Source organism: Borostomias antarcticus, assembly GCF_949987555.1.
Source record: "Borostomias antarcticus genome assembly, chromosome: 16".
Lineage (NCBI taxonomy): Eukaryota > Metazoa > Chordata > Actinopteri > Stomiiformes > Stomiidae > Borostomias > Borostomias antarcticus.
The window spans coordinates 19,856,667-19,877,236 of NC_140249.1; the positions used below are offsets into that span (position 1 = coordinate 19,856,667).

The 20,570-nt window shown below is 44.9% G+C and overlaps 1 protein-coding gene across 2 annotated transcripts in view; it reads right to left on the reverse strand.

The window, feature by feature from the left end:
- kif21a (kinesin family member 21A) overlaps positions 1 to 20,570 on the reverse strand; it is a 48,341-nt gene that overhangs the window by 23,528 nt on the left and 4,243 nt on the right. For both annotated transcript variants that reach the window (XM_084450780.1, XM_084450779.1), the window contains exons 3-10: positions 7,390 to 7,612; positions 6,006 to 6,188; positions 4,280 to 4,429; positions 3,623 to 3,754; positions 2,818 to 2,988; positions 2,182 to 2,297; positions 1,778 to 1,973; positions 129 to 318 (exon numbers count right to left, since the gene is read on the reverse strand). In XM_084450780.1, coding sequence (XP_084306906.1) covers positions 129 to 318; positions 1,778 to 1,973; positions 2,182 to 2,297; positions 2,818 to 2,988; positions 3,623 to 3,754; positions 4,280 to 4,429; positions 6,006 to 6,188; positions 7,390 to 7,612 — 1,361 coding nt within the window. The remainder of the gene's footprint in view (positions 1 to 128; positions 319 to 1,777; positions 1,974 to 2,181; positions 2,298 to 2,817; positions 2,989 to 3,622; positions 3,755 to 4,279; positions 4,430 to 6,005; positions 6,189 to 7,389; positions 7,613 to 20,570) is intronic.

Genomic DNA, 20,570 nt, shown 5'->3' on the forward strand with positions numbered 1-20,570 from the left:
AGTCACATATTCATGATTCAAGTTTTGTTAAAAATATTATGATATTGTGTCACACACACACACACACACACACACACACACACACACACACACACACACACACACCCTCCCTCCCTTCTCTCTCTTACCTGCCCTGGCCAGAATCTGGTTGGCCTGGTCAGACAGCAGCTGTGTGAGCCTCGCCCCCTGGGCGTCGATGGTCTCCTGCATGGCCTTCACCCTCACTCTCAGGTTGCTGTTCTCCGTCTGCAGCATGGAGTTCTCGTGGAACATGTCGTTGATGCTCTCCATGCCGTCCTCACCCACCATGCGCTTGCCCTGTGCAGAGGACAGGATATTTGTCATATTTGTGTTCAGAGTGGGGTTAGTTTTCTCGTTCTTCTTTTATTTGTCTACCTCCATTAGTCTGCCATCTATATTTCTGGCTATGACTCCTTTTCCCACTATGCCTTCTCTCTCTCTCGCTCTCTCTCTCTCTCTGTCGGACTGTCCCACTTTCCAGCAGAACATCTATCAATTCCTCTCTCCACCTCCCTCGTCCTCCCTCCCTTCCTCTCTTCATTCTTCCTTTCCTCCACCTTTCTCTTTCCCTTCCTCCATCCCACCATCTCTCCACCCTTCCCCCACCTCCACCATCCCTCCCCACCTCCACCCCTCAGTGGCCCTGTCCCAACCCCCCCCCCCCCTTCGCCCCTCCCTGAGGTGTGCACTTGGATGACCTTTTTCCAGATGTGCTCAAGGGCACAGCCAAGTGTGAAAGTCCGCACTTAACGCGGCTCCTAGAAAGTGAACTGGGACACCCTTGGCGACGTCATTCATTGTTTACATCTCTCGCAGCTGTTTAGTAAGAACATTGGGCCTCATTCATGAACAAAAGTTAAGAATTTCTTAGGAAGCATCTCTTCTTAAATTCCACTTACAGAATCTTTGCTTAACAAAAGTGCCACCAATTAAACTACTGTCTTTACCCCAATATGAAAATAAAAGTATTAGTCCGGATTCTTTGAAAGGTTTACTGATCAAATCAGAGATTAAAAAAAAAAGTAGAAAACAAAATATGGCCAATTAGTTCTGCAGCATATTACATAGATGTTTTGTTAGTTCAAATGCATCATTCTAAAACCAGACGCCTACAACAGATGTGTCTTATCAATGTGCACGGTCCTGTCCAAATAAACACTTAAAGGACAATGCTCGTTTTTGACAACCTGGACCTTATTTACGACATATTATAAGACGTTTGACTCACCGAGATCACTTTGGTGTAGTTCGGAGGCCTGTAGAAGAAATGTAAAATCCAGCGCGAGCCAGTATATCCATGTAATGGCAGTGATCGGGGCAACGAGAATGCAGCTTCTAAAAATCTATTTTCTGCCGCGAAACGGTTGTTTTCATCAATCTGTCTTCATGAATCGCTAGTTGTGCTTACATAGATCACTTACATAGATCACTTGCTCCAGCACGCATGCGCACAGCGTGCTGGAGCAACGATTGCGCGCTGTGCGCATTAGTGCTGGAGCAAGTAAGGAAGCTATTTTGTTTTGAAAGACATTTCTTAAGATCATGGCATGTGAAAACCACAACAGTTATGCTCTATGTAAGCACAACTAGCGATTCATGAAGACAGATTGATGAAAACAACCGTGTAGGAGTGCGTGCTTTGGTGAAAGTGTGGGTATTGGGACATGGCCAGTCTCTCCCCCTCCCCACCTCCACCCCTCTCTCCCCCTCCCTCCCTCCCTCCCTCCCTCCCTCCCTCCCTCCCTCCCTCCCTCACCGTCCTGTACTCCATCAGCTCCATCTGCAGCCGGGCTATCTCCGTCCTCAGGGCGCTGATCTGCTGGCTGGCCTTGTCCTGGTTCACCATCACCTTGTTCTTGATGTTCCTGGCCCGGTTGGCGTACTTCAGAGAGTTCAGAGTCTCCATGAAGTCCCGGTCCGACGGGCTGATGCACGCTATCATCACAGTTTGGCTGGAAGAGGAGGGTGGGGTGAGGAGTGAGGGTTAATCCTGGGGCAATGAGGGAGGGTGATATATGTGAAATGTAGATGGTGAGGGCGCTTTGTTTTTGGATTGAAACTACAGAGACGTTCTGATGAACTACACATCAATAGCTGTCCACTCGGCTTACTGCAGGTACTAGCAGAAGGACAACAAGGCCAGGCCAATCAAACACAGACCTGTTTCCGCCCAGTGAGTCCTGTAGGAGCCGGGTGAGTTTGGAATCTCTGTAAGGCACATGCGTAGATCGCTTGCTCCTGTCTCCCAAAGCACTGATTACATTACCCAGAGCAAGCTGCACCAGGAGAGAAGACATAAACAACAAATAAAAAAACGACAAATGATTGTGAGAATTATTGTGTTCAAACAAAACACAAGTTATTTGAATATGTTCAAGTGACTGGGGTCGATTATGTTCGCGACTACTGAACTCAACCACTAGATGGAGCTATAAATCAAATGATTCGGCAGGCATGAGTCAGCCCTATCATTGCATGCGCAGACCACTACGCAGCACAGTTCAGAGTATACATATCTATGGTACAGTATACATATCTATGGTACAGTATACAAATCTATGGTACAGTATTGTAGATGATGTGGATCCGGGACCTTTCACAGGATTGCCTGGATAGGACTGACAATTCTCGCTGAGTGAACTATTCAATGTAATGAATCAATTCATTAATTAAAATGAACTGAACTGACAAAGCTCCTCCTGTAGGAGAGTCTAGTAGGCTAGTACATTTTTGGGCCTGCCACCATCCCCCTTCAATGGAGGATGACTTCATTTATTTATTCATTAGTTTATTTACCAGTCCACAGTTGATGGAGATGCCCTCCTTGGCCCGGTCTCCTGTGGCGCCGGTTCTCTTCAGCCTCTCAGAACCCGCCAGGTCCACAAAATGGAACTTTGCTGTCAGCGTCTCGAACTCCTCCATCTCGGAGTTACCGTTGGAGATCTTGTTGTCAGTCTCGTTGTCTTGCTGGGTGGCATAATGAAAGATTAATAGACAGATAGATAGATAGATAGATAGATAGATAGATAGATAGACAGATAGATAGATAGATAGATAGATAGATAGATAGATAGATAGATAGATAGATAGATACACGTAGATAGATAGATACACGTAGATAGATAGATAGATAGATAGATACACGTAGATAGATAGATAGATAGATAGATACACAGATAGATAGATAGATAGATAGATAGATACACGTAGATAGATAGATAGATAGATACACGTAGATAGATAGATAGATACACAGATAGATAGATAGATAGATAGATAGATAGATAGATACACGTAGATAGATAGATAGATAGATAGATACACATAGATAGATAGATAGATAGATAGATACTGTAGATAGATAGATAGATAGATAGATAGATAGATAGATAGATAGATATATAGATAGATAGATAGATAGATAGATAGATAGATAGATAGCAATACAATTAGTAGTCAGGGACATTCCAAATAGAAACTCCTCTTGATATAAAACATATCATGAATATACTGCAGCGTTATTTACTGACAGGGATATCAGTGACTTTATGCCTACTACAGTTTCCAGGTAACCACCTGGTTGCCAGGGTCCACTACGTACATTGTCGGAGGCGCAGATACGGACTTGGCACAGGTGGATGGTGAATATGGCGTGTGAGCGCGAGCTCTGGACATTCATCTGGGTGCTGGCCGTGGTGCGACACAGAGCGCCCAGCTTCAGACACTGCAGCATCTAGGACGGGAGACACAGGTGCTGAGTTACAACCAGTCTGTAGGGATTATCACACAGATATTAACTATAGTACAGTCTGTAGGGATTATCACACAGATATTAACTATAGTACAGTCTGTAGGGATTATCACACAGATATTAACTATAGTACAGTCTGTAGGGATTATCATACAGATATTAACTAAAGTACAGTCTTTAGGGATTATCATACAGATATTAACTATAGTACAGTCTGTAGGGATTATCATACAGATATTAACTATAGTACAGTCTGTAGGGATTATCATACAGATATTAACTATAGTACAGTCTTTAGGGATTATCATACAGATATTAACTATAGTACAGTCTGTAGGGATTATCATACAGATATTAACTATACTGTAGTATGTGTTATGTGTCTGTGGTCTGTGAATAACGTAACGCTAACTCAGTTATATGAAAAGCATACACACACACACACAAACACACACACATGCACCGACGCATGCCCACATATGCATACACACACACACACGCACACACCTCTGCTTCAGAAGAGACTGTCCGAGTGGTGACCCCGACAGTGTAGATGCCTCCGGTGGCGTCCTCGTGGATCTTAATGTGAGATTTCTGCTTCCTGGCCTCTAAGTCCCGTGTTGAGTCAAAAAGATCCAGCACCTCCTCATTGTACAACTACACACAAAGATATTACTGGGTTGATGGAGTTAAACTGACCACAATAAGTGACAACAATTATACTATGATAATGCACACAGTAAATTAGACAATCTAATTGAGGAGTAGGGTATTCATATATTGCAAGGTATCGTGACCAGACTGAAGCCTATATCCAAGCCTCCATAGTATAAGTTATAATAATGAGTATCAATAACAAATTTGCTGTCAGCTGAACAACGTATTTCACCTCCAACTGGCCTCTTAGATTATAAGAGCCAGAAAAATGAGTAGGCCAGTCTGTCTCAGGCGCAGTACAATGTCCACTGGACTCAAAGACTAAAAAGGACACTATCAACAAAGGCAGCACTGTGGGACTCTGGGATATCAAGATATCCATCAGGCTAAAGTTGTGAAGCTAAGATACAAATAACCATCTCATATCTAGTATATTATTCTAAAAGCTTTAAGCCGCTAAGTCCCACAAGTACTGCCAAAATAAGTGGATATCTTAAATGGCATTTCAGATCTGAGGGCACTTTATTTGGTCTTGGTAATCCATCTCTTTCCTAATGTAGCGACCAGCCATAGAAGCAGAATTAATAGAAGTGATAGAAGAGGGTACTCTGTGAGAGACATAGTTGTCCATGGGTAAGAGGTTATATTGGTTGTATGATACTGAGCGGTTAAATGCTAACTTGAGGATGCTTCACCCATTGTTGTTCTCCATGACAGTAGACAGTATAAAGTGCAACAAAGGTATCTGAATATGAGCAACAGACAAAGCAAATATCCTCATACAACACGACTATCACTGATGTTGGTTCAGTCTAAAATGTTTTGTTTTGTCTCCGAAAAGTCCTTTCGGCAAAAAGCCAGTGAATATTGGAGCTAGGTCACTAGATATCCCTTTTAGTCACTCTGCTTCTATGTCACCGGCCTCGTCTGTTTGGCCACATGGGGCCTCTGTCACTCTCCATGACGAGCCAACACAACTGTCCGGTTCTCCCATTAACCCCTTCCTATAACCCACCCACCCCCCCGGGACCCTGAACCTCCTGACCCCCCCACAACTCTCTAACCCCTCCACTGACAGCTGCCCTTGCTACCAGTTAATCGATTGTCATCTGAAGAAATAGCAGCGCTGGAGACAGCCTCGTTTAACTGGCTCTGTCGAGCGCATAACCCTGCTCTGGGCCTGTCACTGCCTGTCCTGCGCTGGAGCACAGTAGCCAGGGGATAGACAGGTCGAGCCGGGGTCAAACTCATCATCATTCCAAGTTTACTGACTACGCTAAGCCAAAAAATGCTCCAAAAAGTATATTGTTCTGACAAGACAAACTTAGTAGGACCTTGAATGAGACCCCTAAGCTTCTTGTTGTCATAATGGACTGGTAAGTTATAACAGGATCTGCTATAACTTACAAAGCCAAACTTCACTACGGTTTTCTGACACTTCTTGGACAAAATTGTACTGTATTGCCTTTAGTGAGGGTCTGAAACTCCTAGAGGGTTTGAAGCCTGGGTTAAAGTCTAATATTTTTCTACTCAGTTTAGTGGTGCTGTGCCCACAGAGTGCGCCTGTCGCTGGTACCTCCAGGAACTGGGCGTTGATCTTGAACTCGGGCACGGGCCGCTCCTGGTCGCGGGCGGCCTGGCAGCGCTCCTCGATGCCCCGGAAGAGGTGGCCGACGGCCCTGGGGATGATGCCCAGCTCCTCGTCCCCGATGTTGACGTCGAAGCCCGTCCCCATGGTGTAGGTCTTACCTGAGCCAGTCTGGAGCGTGGAGGGGGGGGGGGGGGGTAGAGAAGAGCGAGAAGAGGAGGAAGAAAAGGAGCAGAAAGAGCACAGGGGAAAGGAGGGAAGGGGGGGTAAACAGAGGTGTTGTGAGTATAGGGAGGAGAGAGACAAGGGTTCGTTTCGGCTGCAGTATTGATCGCTGTCAATCTGACTGGAGATCAGAGTGGGCGGAGTTCCCATGATGCTGTCTGATCCAGCCTGTGGGACTGCGCTAAAGCTGGATAAACCCACATTAAAAAAACATGTAAGCAATTGAACCAAACTAGGCCAGGCAAGGCTAGACTGAAGCAGGCTAACCAAAGCCAGGGCCAACCAAGACTAATAGGCATATGAAACAAAAAGTAGGTCACCGCGTTAGAGGCGTAGTAGTGGGAAATCTAGGGTTAACTGGGGTCGCATAAAAAATGGAGGTGTGCGTGGCTCACAGCCTCACATACGACCCCCCCTCCTCTCTTCGAGTGGTACTTTCCAGTTCTTTCACAGCCTACGCAGTGGGACACGGTCGTCAAGACAACCGAGGGGGGGGAGTGGGGGGGCCCAAACTTGCATGTCATTTCCATGCAGTGAGCTGTCGGAGAGGAGGCCAGTGGGGTCTTGGAAGTGTTGGGTGAGGAGAAAGGGGAGGAGAGAAAGGATGGGGGGGATGAGGAGCTGCTTTGGTTGGGGTACATTACATATTAGTAAGCTTGGTAAGGGTCTGTAAATGAACTGTTTTCAACTGTCATTAATCAAATTCTCTGAAGGGCTTACAAACTGAGCCAGACTCATGGGTCAATGAGTTGGTCGAGATTCGTGTGTGTGTGTGTGTATGTGTCTGTGTGTGTGTATGTGCGTGCGAGTGTGCATGTGGGATTACCATACCAGGTCTTGATCCAACATAAGCTGCTGCATTTAACACTAATCAAATCAACAACAGCCTTCAATATAAAAGAACACAGTACTAGTGGCCTGTTTGATGGCAGACGATGCATGGCCATACAAGGTTATAGGTTCAATTCCAAAAAAAACAATCTCCTCTAACCTTCCCTTTACCTGAATGTCAACACTTTCTACTCAAACACCCCCCCCCCCCTTTAACCCACAGCAGAACAGAACAATCGACAAAGCCCACTTGACGCTGAAGGCCAAGCGAGTGACCGAGCGAGTGACCGAGTGAGCGCCATGCAGGAGGACTTGCCTGTCCATAGGCGAAGATGGTGGCGTTGTAGCCCTCGAAGCAGCCCTCGATCAGCTTTTCAGTACAGTTGGCGTAGATGGCGTCCTGCTGGGAGTCCATGTCGAACACATAGTCGTAGGTGAAAGCCTTGTCCTTACCCAGCATCACCTGGGGCTCACCCGGCATCACAGAGGAGCAAATGTGACATCCCTCTATCTTCTCCCTGGCCAGCTGAGGACGGATCCTGGGAGAGAGAGAGAGAGAAGGAGAGAGAGAGAGAGAGAGAGGGGGAGGGGGAGAGAGAGGGAGGGAGATTATAACATTATTCATAACATTAATTATAACATTTTTGAGAAGGACCTTGTTTTCATACAGTACGTTAGTTGTGTAATAAAGCACATCAAGAATGGTGCATTACTTCCAACATTAGCCTATCACCTAGATAAAGCCCTTTGGGTAAACTAAGATCTCCACATGCACTAAGAAGGCTAATTTCCTGACTGAACAAACCCTTGAACAACACACAAGCAGTACTACTACAATGGCCCAAAGAGAAGTGATGCAGGTGTCACAGTCTGCAGCCTTTGCAGCTGTGGATTTGACACATTCCTGCTTAATATTGTTTTGCAGAAGATAATCTGGTGAATCAAGTCAAAATAAAGAATAATAAAGAATACTTTCAAACTAGTATGTACTTTATGCTCCATAGTGCAACTAGATACAGGTCTATAAACAACCAGGAAAAAGCAACAGGAGGTAGTAGACTGCTGGTGCCTGATGTCGTTCGACCCAGCATGGATGATGACAGATGAGAGACCAGGGGATGATCATTGATGAGTGGTGTGATGATGGAATTGATGTCTGAGACCTTGGCCCCTGGGAAGCAATAAGTCTGCGCCTTCGGAACTGAAACATGACGCACCATAGAAGAGCCTATATGCACCGTGCACAGGAGGCACTGGAGACCACCGCTGGAGACAGGGTACCTTCCCTTTACCCTCTGGTGGAGAATGGTTTCTCCGATGCTGGCGAAGTAGAGGACCAGGTTGACTGGCCAAGCCGGGCGGCCGCTCCAAGGACTGAGTAGAAACAGGGGACCGTGTAGGATAGGGGGGTGGAGAGAATGGAGCCTGGCCAAGAGGGCAGCTGGGGGGCGCAGGAGGATCCAGAGACGATGGGGGGGGATGGGGAACCTCCGGCCCTCTTGCGCCCTGGAGTGCCCAGGTGGGGATCCTCATTCCTCAGACCCACGTAGGTGTTCCCCAGGTGGATAGGCAAAGGAGGTGGAGAGACTACACAAGAAGAGTTGGGTCAGGGACCTGCCCCTGGTCAGGCACCAGCGTGTCCAAGAGTTGCTCAGAAGGCTCCTTAGGGCAAGGTTGCAGATGTCCGGGATGATGTCATCAAGGTCGCAGTTCTTAAAGACCTCTGGGGGGATGCAGTCTGGCCCAGCACTCTTTCCTTGGCGAGCTCCACAGCTGTAAAGGGGACATCATCCATCTAGAGATTTTTGAGGACTGCAGGTATCTCCTTCCTGTGCTTCCTCCACTGTCGGGTGCCTCGGAGGTTCCTGGAGTGACTGAAGTTGCCTGCAACTTGGCCTTTCTTTGCCCTCTTTCTTCCACTCATCTTGTTAATGACCTTCCAGGCCTCACCATATCAAGTTTTTTTTTTAATCCCCAGAAGTTTTTTTCATCAGTTTGTTCTCTGTAAAGCGCATTGTGTTGCCTCTGTGTATGAAATGCGCTATACAAATAGCTTTGATTGATTGATTGATCGCAGCGAGTAGGGAGCACTTCTGGGTACTGAGATTAGGGTTTCCAAGGGGGAAATCCAAATTCAGGGGATGTTCCAGTTGATGTTTCTGCCTGGGAATTTGGAAAGTTCCCACTTCCCAGTGCAAATGGAATGCATAAGGCCTTAGCTGCAGTCCTCAGACTATCCTGAGTCTATGACCGAATATCTAAAAATACCAAAAAAATCTATGACCCATAAAATCTGACAGCTAGATATGCTTGTATGTTTCTGTGTGTGTATATACAGTTTGTGTGTGTGTCTGTGCATGTTCCTGTATGTCTCTTATGAATGTGTGTGTGTGTGTGTGTGTGTGTGTGTGTGTGTGTGTGTGTGTGTGTGAGAGAGAGAGAGAGAGAGAGAGAGAGAGAGAGAGAGAGCGAGAGCTCAAATGCTGAACGTCAGTAATAATGCCTGAGCTCTTGAAAGCTGGCCAACAGAGCTGTCTGAGGATTACCTAAGCTGCTGTGTGGGTGAGAGGGGGAGAGATGGACAGAGAGAGTGCACGTCGGAGAGGGCACGGGGGAGTGTATGATTGACAGATGCATAGAGACAGTCCTCAGAACGGAATGATAAAAACAACGATCTGCATGTGGAACATGTGTAGACTACAGAGTGAAAACCAACCCCCCCCCCCAAAAAAAACACCCAACATCAATGTCATGCTTGTGAGTAAGCATTTCACTGTCCTATTTTAGACATATGACTTGAACATACTGTGTCTGCCCATCATTCTGATTGAACAGCTCGTTTATCTTCACTGCACAAAAGCCCTTGCTAACAAAATGAGCCAAGTTGAAAGGTCTAGCTGCCTGCTAGCTACCCGCTAGGAAAAGCACCTGACCGTGGGCCGGCCTGCCTGCCTGCCTGTTCCCCCGTACGGATAAGGGCCGCATTGTGCCCCCGGGCGCAGGGAGAACAATACAAGCTAGCGCAGCACAATGCTGCCATTGTGTCTGTGTGACACTGGATCCCACCGCCGCCACCGACAGCGCTCCGGGATAGCACGGTCGGGCGGAGGGAGGGATGGAGTGAAGGGAGGAGTGATAGCACCCTGGCTGGAGGTCAAGGGACGTCTACTAGGCTGCTAACTGTGTGCAGTGCATGGCGGTTGAAAGATGAGGGCTAGGCTAGGCTGTGGTGGACTGGTAAAATCAATGTCCTTCTGCTTTTTTCAAACGGGCATAGTTCATAGTCCACGCTCTATAAATGTGGTCTTAAGGCTAAAACAAAGTTGTGTATTTACCCTTTGTAGAAGCAGGAGAAATTAATGGTCAACCCTCTTTGAATACATAATACGTAGATGGATGACCTTTAAATTCTTGGAACAGCGCCACACAAATCCTATTTTAACCCAAATCTGTTTGCATGACTTGATATAAAGAAGCACTGCCGTAAATCAAACAATATCCAACAAAAGATCAAAGAGAGCTAAAATATTACGACAAATGTGTTGCTCTTGTCATACGGTTGTCATAACAGATCAGTATGCACACTGGTGCCAGGACCATAGGTTCAAATGTTAAACCCAGTTATGCACTTTCCAGATTGTTCTAGAAAATTAATCCACTTCTTTTAGCACAAGGAGCGCCTTTGTTTCAGGCCCTTAACACTAATTGGCCATGTAATCCTACTGTTTCGACACCCCATTCCTCCGCCCCTCTATCTTGGGGGCCTGTGGTTTTCGGGTTTTTGCTTCAGAGGTCCTCAGTATCCCTTCTCCCAGACTCAATACAGCCCCTAGACCAGTATGGGTGGGGGCGACAGAAAATGATATTAATAACATTAAATATTCATTCAGAGGCTTTTATCAATTGTTGAACTTCACCTAAATGTAATCTTTACATAAAGAACATTACAGTGGATGCAACTATCTGTCAGGTACAGGAATTGTAATAAACAAATTCTGATTCTGAGGTACAGGAATTGGGGGGGGGGGGGGTCTCTGATCAACGAGCCAGGGGACTGATCTATTTGTGAGCATCAGATGACAGGTGAGAGGAAGGGGCCAAGGTCAGAGGTGTCCGGGGGGGTCAGGGTCAAAGGGCGCGGACAACCTGCTGGAGAGAGTAGCCTGACTTTCCACAGGCACCAGGAGCTCCAGACAGGCGCTTACATCAACAACTTTGTTACACTGCCCACTCAGGATCCCCAAAACGTCTCCCCTGTGTATGTGGGTGTCATGGATACGAATGCGTGTGAACATGCTCCTGTCTTTGTATTTCACTCGCATACTACACTTTGCTTAATACAGATCCTCCCCAGCCCCTCTAGCAAACCACACAGCATGCTGCGTTTAAGTGCTTATTCCCTTGGCGGCATCTTACCCAGCTTCGGTGTTCATCTCTGCATGTGGGGTGAGGTGGGGGGGTGGGGGGGGGGAGTCTCTCAACCTCAACCCAAGAGTCCCACCTTGGAGCGCCTGAACACGCCCTGACATGCCGCCCCCCCCTCCATCACACCCTCCTCCCTTCCCTTCCTCTCCACCGCACACTCTCAATAAATCAGTAAGGCGCTTCGCCTCGAGGGAGACGACGCTCTTTTACCCGATCTTCAGCAGAGGAGGCGGACATTATTCAGACGAGGGAGGAAGAGGCTAGAGGAACCCTTTAAGTCACGCACAGCCAGACACAGCTGCACGAGAACCAGTGGGAGGAAACCCAGTCAGACATACCTGTACTAGGCCGACTCTAAACACGAAGACGCTGCTACATACGGCACCCGCGCAGCAGCAAGGCAGTCCAGTTTCCCCCTCACTGATCGCGTAGTGTGACAGTTCAGCTGCTTGAGATGACATCACCTGCAGTTGACCCATGGCAATGACATGGCTTGAAAGTAGAGACTAGTGCCAGGTATTGTGGACTAGAGGGCTTGTGTGTGTGTGTGTGTGTGTGTGTGTGTGTGTGTGTGTGTGTGTGTGTCGAGGTTATTATAGTTAATGAAAACTAACAAAAAAAATGAAACTAGGTGTGAAAAAACATTTTAGATAATAAAAATAAAATAAAACATACAAATTAGGTTTTACAAAAAAAACGATAATGAAAAAGACTAAAACTAAGGACATTTTCTTAATAATTTTTGTTTATTTTAGTTAGTTTTGTAAACACACAATACAGTTTCAGTTAGTAAATTGTTTCAGTTAGAAAATGTCCTTAGTTTTAGTCTTTTTCATTTCATACATAAGCCTAGTATTTTGGGTGGATATGAAATCTATCCTCCATTTTTTTAGCTGTGCCCCTGCGCAGAAGTAGCCTGATGTGCGCCAGATGGTTTGTTTCATAGAGAGTGAAACAACATAAGCTTGCGAGGTCAAGATAGTCTCATGAGGGTAGCGCAGAAGAAGAAAAAAAGAAAAAAAACTAAGCATTTTCAAAAAATAAAAGCTTAACTAAAATGGCAAACCTCTTTTAAAAACTAATAGAAACTAAACTGAAGTTGAAAACAAAAAGTTAAAACGATATAAAAATAAAAACTAATGAAAAAAGCTAAACTATTATAACCTTGGTGTGTGTGTGTGTGTGTGTGCGCGCGTGCGTGTGTGTACAGAGTGGGGTACAGTAAACATGTGGTGCCTCTAGTTAGCTTTGAGCTGTCAGATGTGGGTGCTCCATTTCTCAGATTACTGTCACTAGAACACCTTCACACACACACACATAAACGCCACACACACACACAAACGCCACACACACACATACACACACATGTGTGTGCGCACCCATTCACCCACACACCCACACGCCCACACACACAAACAAACGCCACATACACACACACACACATACACACATGTGTGTGCGCACCCATTCACCCACACACACACACACACACACACACACACACACACACACACACACACCTCTGCTGGGAGTTAGCTGAGAGAGGGGAGACTTGAGATGAGCAGTTTCTAGAAGTAGGAAGAAAGAATGAGAAAGCAAGAAAGACAAAGAGGGTTTTGTCTGTGAGAATAAAGATAGGCACTTATTACGGCACTGAAGGCTTGGTTTGGCGGAAAGTATTTCACCAAATTTCTCATTGAGATGTAGGCTACTACAGTGTGTATGTGTGTGTGTGTGTGTGTGTGTGTGTGTGTGTGTGTGTGTGTGTGTGTGTGTGTGTGTGTGTGTGTGTGTGCGTGTGTGTGTGTGCGCGTGTGTGTGGCCCCTGAGACACTCAAACACAGGAAAAACCCCTACTAAGTTTCTGAACTAAAGAAATGCTAATGGACCTCAATTCACTTCAATAACATCCAAGTGTTTCTTTGTGACAGCTTGTGTCGTCGTTGTGTGAATTTGTTGGACAGTGTCTAGTGTTCTGCAGTGTTCCGAACTTTGAGTCTTGGAGCTCTTAAAGGAAAATAGGTTACTATGGCAACTGGTAATGGAAGCTGGAATTAAAGGCAATAATCCTCCCCCAGCAGGATATCGTTCCTGTCTGGCCAACGGTGCTTAGTCACAGGGAGACGGGAAATAGGGTAACATCTTTAGAAGAGGAGCGTCTGATCTAATAGTCTTGAACATTCCCGGCAGACATATTACAGTAGGCTATATTTTGATGACAAATGACAGACTGGAACTAATATCAAACAGAGCACATCAAAAAGTCTTTGTGCTAGTTATGACAGGCGGAAAACAGGCAATGTCCCTTGAAATATCATGCCTATTCCTTAAAAAATACACAGTACAGTAAGCACTTTATTTAAAAGATAATTAGATGCTCAGCCAACTATCCACTAATCCTAGCCCTAGCCTCTTGCACATCAGTATCTAGTCTGCAGAGCCCCTCAAAATACTGTAAAGTGTTGCCACATACTGTACACAACAACGTAAAATAATACTATAGGTCTCTAAGCTTTGAAACACTTTCGGATATCCTTTCACTCCCTGAAACATAAAATAAAGCCTCTTAATCCTTCTCTCCTCACCTCCAGCACTCCCAACGTCAACAAATTCTGTTTTGGCAACATATCCAAAATGAAATGGGAATAAACTCTCCATCTGATCTCAAATATGTCAAAACAAACCCCTCTTTTGAGGAAGAGATATTAAACCCATCCTGTAATGAAGAGACAATATACAGAGGATATTAATCTGTCGGTTTCCATACCGAACCTGCCATGAGAATGACTGAGAGAGACAGGAAACACTGGTATTAAGTCTTCAATACTAACAAAGCAATTCAGTCCTATCTTAGAAGAGATAGCCAACATCAACAACACTGGTTTGGCAACATAACCCCAACATACAGTACTGTACAGTAACGGAAACCTGTAGTCCATTTCATCTGTAAGAGAGATGAAAGAGATAGAGAGAGAGGGAGAGAGAGAGAGAGAGAGAGAGAGCGAGAGGAGGAAACCAAATCTCTAACCCCGCCTCAAACCCTTCCTGTGATGAAGAGAAAGAAGGCAGAGGTTTCCATACTGAACCTGCCATAAGAATGACTGGGAGAGACGGGAATTACTGTTATTAACATCTACACTAACAAAACTAGAATAGAAGATAAACTGCTGAAAAATAGGGAGACCGATATGTCTGACATCTCTGGCCTTCAACTCTCACCAGAATTGATCACTTTGTTCCATGCAATGATTGCTCTTACCCAGTTACCGCGGTTGGTTACAGAGAACCCACACGTCGAGTTCAAGTGTACTTAAACACGAGCTCTAATGGAAGGATTCCTCAGTACAGGTTACTCACTGAGCTGAACTGAGTAAGCTACAGCTGAACCCAGACCAGCTCTTAAGGCTCGACTGTCCTTCCATTAGATACGATGTTGCCTTGAAACACTGATTTCAGATCATGTACTGTTAATATCATAAGCAGATAGATCTCAGTGATTGTGAAAAGGGCACTTGATGAAGTTCATCATGTCGCATAGTATCGTAGAGTTGTGCTTATGGGAGTGTCTGGCCGTGGTAAACAGAGCCAGGCGGCGCTCTGTGGCACGCTGATAACTGCTTGACTGCTTCCTGGGGTCAAGAGGTCATGGAGCAGACCCCCGTGTCATTAGTCAGGGGCAGCGGGAGGGCTGGACGGCTGCAGGGTGGGGTCAGTTAGCCTCGGGGCTGTCAACAAGCGGAGATAGACCAGTCTCTGGCACATGTATGCTACTGTGAGTTGGAGCGGCTGCAACCTGCAGTCTTACACACAGTAGCATGTCCCTCACATAGCATAGTATCCTGCAAGCTCACACGTAAACAGTGTCTCTTTGTGTGGCACACACACATGCATAAGCAAACAAACACACACACACACACATCTCACACACACATACAGTATGCCTCTCAAACACTGTTAATTATATGCACTCAGGGGCCGATGGGAAGAGCTTGAAATGCTGCGGCTAAAACAAACACACGCTAACAAAAGCAGCGCGTTGCTGGAGGGGCCTGCGTCAGCGGCTGGAGCTCAGACAGGACCAGAGAGTCCTGGGACACAATGTGACTGAGCAGTGAACCTCCTGGACAAGTAAGGGCAACCTAATTATACCTGTCTGGTGTGATGACACAAATACAACACACTGTATAGGCCTACTTATCAGGTTCAGGCTGTCGTCATCAATATTTCTTCTTAACATAGCCCATTCTGAGTTCATGTAACCGAATGATACACCTGCGTAGATAACGAGTTGTTGGTTAGACTCACTCCCCTAGTATGAATACCATCCATCCGCGCCGATGAAGAGCTAGGTCATCGGTGTACAGTAGCTGGTTAAAATGGTGTTTGCAACACGGGAGACCCGGGTTCAAATCCACCCCTGGGCAAGTGGGAGCGGATGGGTTACATTGAGACACGTAGGCCTAGCCAGGTTAAGAGTCAAACATGCACAGAGAGTTGTGCTATAATTTGATTTTTTTATTTTTAAAAAGGCAAGGAAACAAAACAGCAAGGACTGAGTAGGTTTTCCTTTGAAAGCACCAGTCCCCAAGCCAGTCCTCAGCTGGCAGGCTCGGCCATAGCGTGTTGACAGAGGACTCCCATCTCTGTGTCAACAGCAGGCCAACGGCCGAGGGCGCGACACAAAAGCTTGCTCCCAAAATGTGGACGGGGATATGGAAAACTTCGGCCGTCATGTGCAGCTCTCAAGGCAACAGCTTATGAGACAAATGTTAGCTATGCGCAGGCTACATGGGAGGAGAAATGGCTGATGGATACAGGCAAATCTTTGGTAAACCTTTTTTTGTTATTGCTTGTCACAAATAGGTATTTAACATGGCACTGTCAAAAAAATAAAAAGGATATGTATATTCATCACACATGCAAATTCCCTCATATTAATTCACACCTAAAATGATGAATATGCAGATTGGGGCAGCTGTCTGGGAGAGCTGAGCAGGGCCAGGTGGACAGGGCTCATTTTCAAGACCGGTCCCCAGCATGGTGTGTGTTTATATAGGAGATTATATGACATGGAAAAAGGTGTATGTGAAAAACAGGACATAGACAGTGGTAAAACAGCAGGCAGACTAGTTGATATTCCAATAACTATTTTTGTAGAGTGAATCGTGGTCCAGCATGGTCCAGTTATAGAGACATGACGCTGTAACTAAAGAGGTGACAGCTCGCTAAAACCAGCAGAGCTATTTGTGAACTAGAGACCTATTTATGACAGGTTCTGTTGGCTGTTTGCCACAACCTATTTGTAGAATTGTAGAATATTTTAAATAATGGCTGTAGTCATTTAACAATGGACATAGACTTTTATCCCCCTCAGGATGTGCCAAGTCCACGTGACAAAATGGGCATGGCATTAAATGACCATAGTCTTTACCTTAGTCTTTCAATAATGACCCTAATCTTTTAATAATGATCATAGTCTTTTAATAATGACCTAGTATTTTAATGACCATAGTCTTTTAATAATGACCATAGTCTTTTAATAATGACCTAGTATTTTAATGACCATAGTCTTTTAATGACCATAGTCTTAATAATGACCATAGTCTTTTAATAATGACCAGTCTTTTAATGACCATAGTCTTTTAATAATGACCATAGTCTTAATAATGACCATAGTCTTTTAATAATGACCAGTCTTTTAATGACCATAGTCTTTTAATAATGACCATAGTCTTAATAATGACCATAGTCTTTTAATAATGACCAGTCTTTTAATGACCATAGTCTTTTAATAATGACTATATTATTTTAATAATGACCTTAATCTTTTAATAAGACTATGGTCATTAAATGGCCATAGTCTTTACCTTAGTCATTTAATAATGACTCTAATATTTTAATAATGATCATAGTATTTTAATAATGACCTAGCCTTTATGGCCTAGTCTTTTAATAATGGCCAGTCTTTTAATGACCATAGTCTTTTAATAATGATCATATCCTTTAATAATGATCATATTCTTTTAATAATGACCCCAGTCTTTTAAGAATGATCATAGTCTTTTAATCGTGAACATTCTTGCTGACTGTTCAGATTTGCATCAAAGAAGAAATGGCAAAACCAAAATAAGCTCACAACTCAATTCAAGAGAACTTTGCAACATATTGACAATGAGCAACTGAACAATTGGCCACCTGTCTTGAGAACGAGGGAAAGACAGACAGACAGACAGACAGACAGACAGACAGACAGACAGACAGACAGACAGACAGACAGACAGACAGACAGACAGACAGACAGACAGACAGACAGGCGAATACACAGACGGCAGACAGTAGAGAGAAAAAGAGAGAGAAATAACGAGAAAAAAAATCAGAACAAGCAACACATTTTCCTGGGTGCGGTGGTGTACCAGGCTACTCGCTCTCCACCGTATAATTATCCTGCACTTGTTCTGCTGCGTGGGCAGCTCACTTTCTAAGCAACGAGCCGACAGCGGCACCGGCGGGCTCCTCTCTCCCCGTAAGTGTGACCCCACGCGTGGGCCGGACGGCTCCGCAGACTCAGCCCTCCTCTGCGCCGGTTCAGATGCGACTGGCAGAATGTGCTGACTCCCCGGAGGTCAGGTTATATGCATAACTGAGGTCCTCCTGCAATGCAGCGGTCCGTTGGTTGCAGTCTATTTTGGGGCAAGTTCAGTTTAAGTGTAGGCTATGCTTAGTGCCTCCTCGGAAGGGAAAGGCCTTCCAGAAAGAGGGTCACTTCAGCTAAAAGAATGAAGGGTAGATCGAGTTTCGCTTCAGACAAGAGCTTTGATGAGTCATCAGCTAATTTGATTGGCCTTCCATCATATTGCACATGTAGGCAAAGTTTGTACTTTTCCTGACTGTATAAAATCTATCTAAACTGTATAAAAACTAAGTGGTTATAGACCACTGTGGTGTTTTCGGTGATTCTCCAATATTGTTTTTGACTGTTGATAATAGTTTGCTGCAGTGACCTAACAGTTTCTACCCAACACCAGGCAAATTAGGCAAGATAAACCCCACATACCTCATGATAGCGTCTAGTGTGTACATAGATGGCTAACGCATTCACACCACACTGCTAGACCTATATGCTATACTGCATGCTAAATCCTAATTACAACACTAGTCCAGACAATATCGACACTGTTCAGTGAGGACTATCAACTGTCCTTGAGCCATGACTGCTAATGCTACAGTACATGCTAGCACAACGGCAACAAGGTGAATCTGTCAGCACCAAGCTATAACACACGATACCTCCCACTGGTCTCCCTCACACCGGACTCCCGGGAGAATAAATCCACTGTGGCAAGGGAGGATGTCAGATAATAGTAACAGTAACAATTCAATACACACACACACACACACACACACACACATGCACTAATAGGCTACATAAATAAAATAAATAAAAATAAAAATAACTACATAAAAGAACACACACAATCATACAGGAACACACACACACACCTGAAAGTGTCAGGGGTTTCAGTAGACCTGAACAACAGCAGTGAAGTCTGGGTAGTTTTTAGGCCCCAATGCCATGGATGAAACACACACACACACACGCACACACACACACAATCTCAATGTTCCCAACCTTGCCTCTTACTACCTTCTACCTCTCAGCTGAGAACGGCTTGAGTTTGGCTTTTTGCTTCTGACACAGCAAGTATGGCTAATCAATATTTCTCCTCTCTCAGGGAGCACGACTGCACTGCAACCAAGTCAAAACGCTGACCACCATTTTAGTAACGTTACGATATGATTCCGTTTACACTGTGTGTAATGTGTAGGCCTACTGTAGGTATTGGAACTCTCATTTTCTCCATGTTCATTTCATCGTTAGTTTTAGACATAGTTTTGTAAATTATGTCTTCTGTTATTGTCTGTAATGGCTGACTGAAAAAAAGTACACAAGTATGTTCAGTTGTGTTCATACATGACCGCCTCTAATAAAAAAACACTATTAGTACCACCACCAAAAACCCTACTCTTCAATGGTGCAAGCGTGCTATATTTATACTGAGAAGTGAGTTTAACCAGTTCAACTCGATTACACCAACAAAATGCTTTAATGGGCGGAGCCCTGTGCTCTCTGAGCACATTTTCTAGTATGTTCTTGCATTCTAGATGCTGTGTAATTTGAAAAGATGTGACTTAATGAGTCATCATTATGCCCATGTTCATCAAGAGCTAGGGCTAGGCTGTGTCATCATCAATAATGCTTCTGAAGAAGGTGAGAGACTACTGCAGGTATTTGCAGTAGACAACAGTGGAGGGCTAGCTTCAGCTTGTTGCTTAATCACTGCAATCAATTGGGATTGTTACATGGAACAGTAATTCCAGTAAGACTGGTACAGTGTGTACTCTACACGCCTCCCAAGACACCGACCCACACACACATCTGGACAGACACACATACACACACCTCTCCTCACCATGACTGTTCGTCCACTGCTATTATGCTGATCTATGTACTTTGTATTGTTACCTAGAAATAACTACCCCATCAGGCTGGTTCAACAACTACCCGGTTACAGCAACACTCCGCCCCTTATACAGTCCTCAAAAGAGCTCTGTGACAAACCATTAATAACAGTGGCATAACCATTAATAATGGTGCTCTGTATGCTACTGTACTAATAAACCTTTATCATACAATCTACTGTGAATGCAGAAAGGAATGTCTTTTTCTCTCTCTTTTATACACTCTACATAAACATACTCTATGACCACAAACACTCCAAAGGCAAAGATGATTTACGTTAGTCTCTCTTGTTCAGTGTGCAGCAATATATGTGTTGACATACAGTATGTACAGTACAGAGGTGCAGAGACAATTCTTTGTACAGTTCCAGATCAAGATATAATCCAATAGATCTGAAAGGCTTGGATAGGTACAAACAGTTGCCACAGACAGTACCTGCTGAACCTGGGCCTCTTATCTGCTTAGTGAGATTTCAGCGGTACTGCTTACACCTGTCCTATCCTTTCAGATCTGTCAAAGACCCAAGGATTTAGGAGCTAGTTTGGGATGGG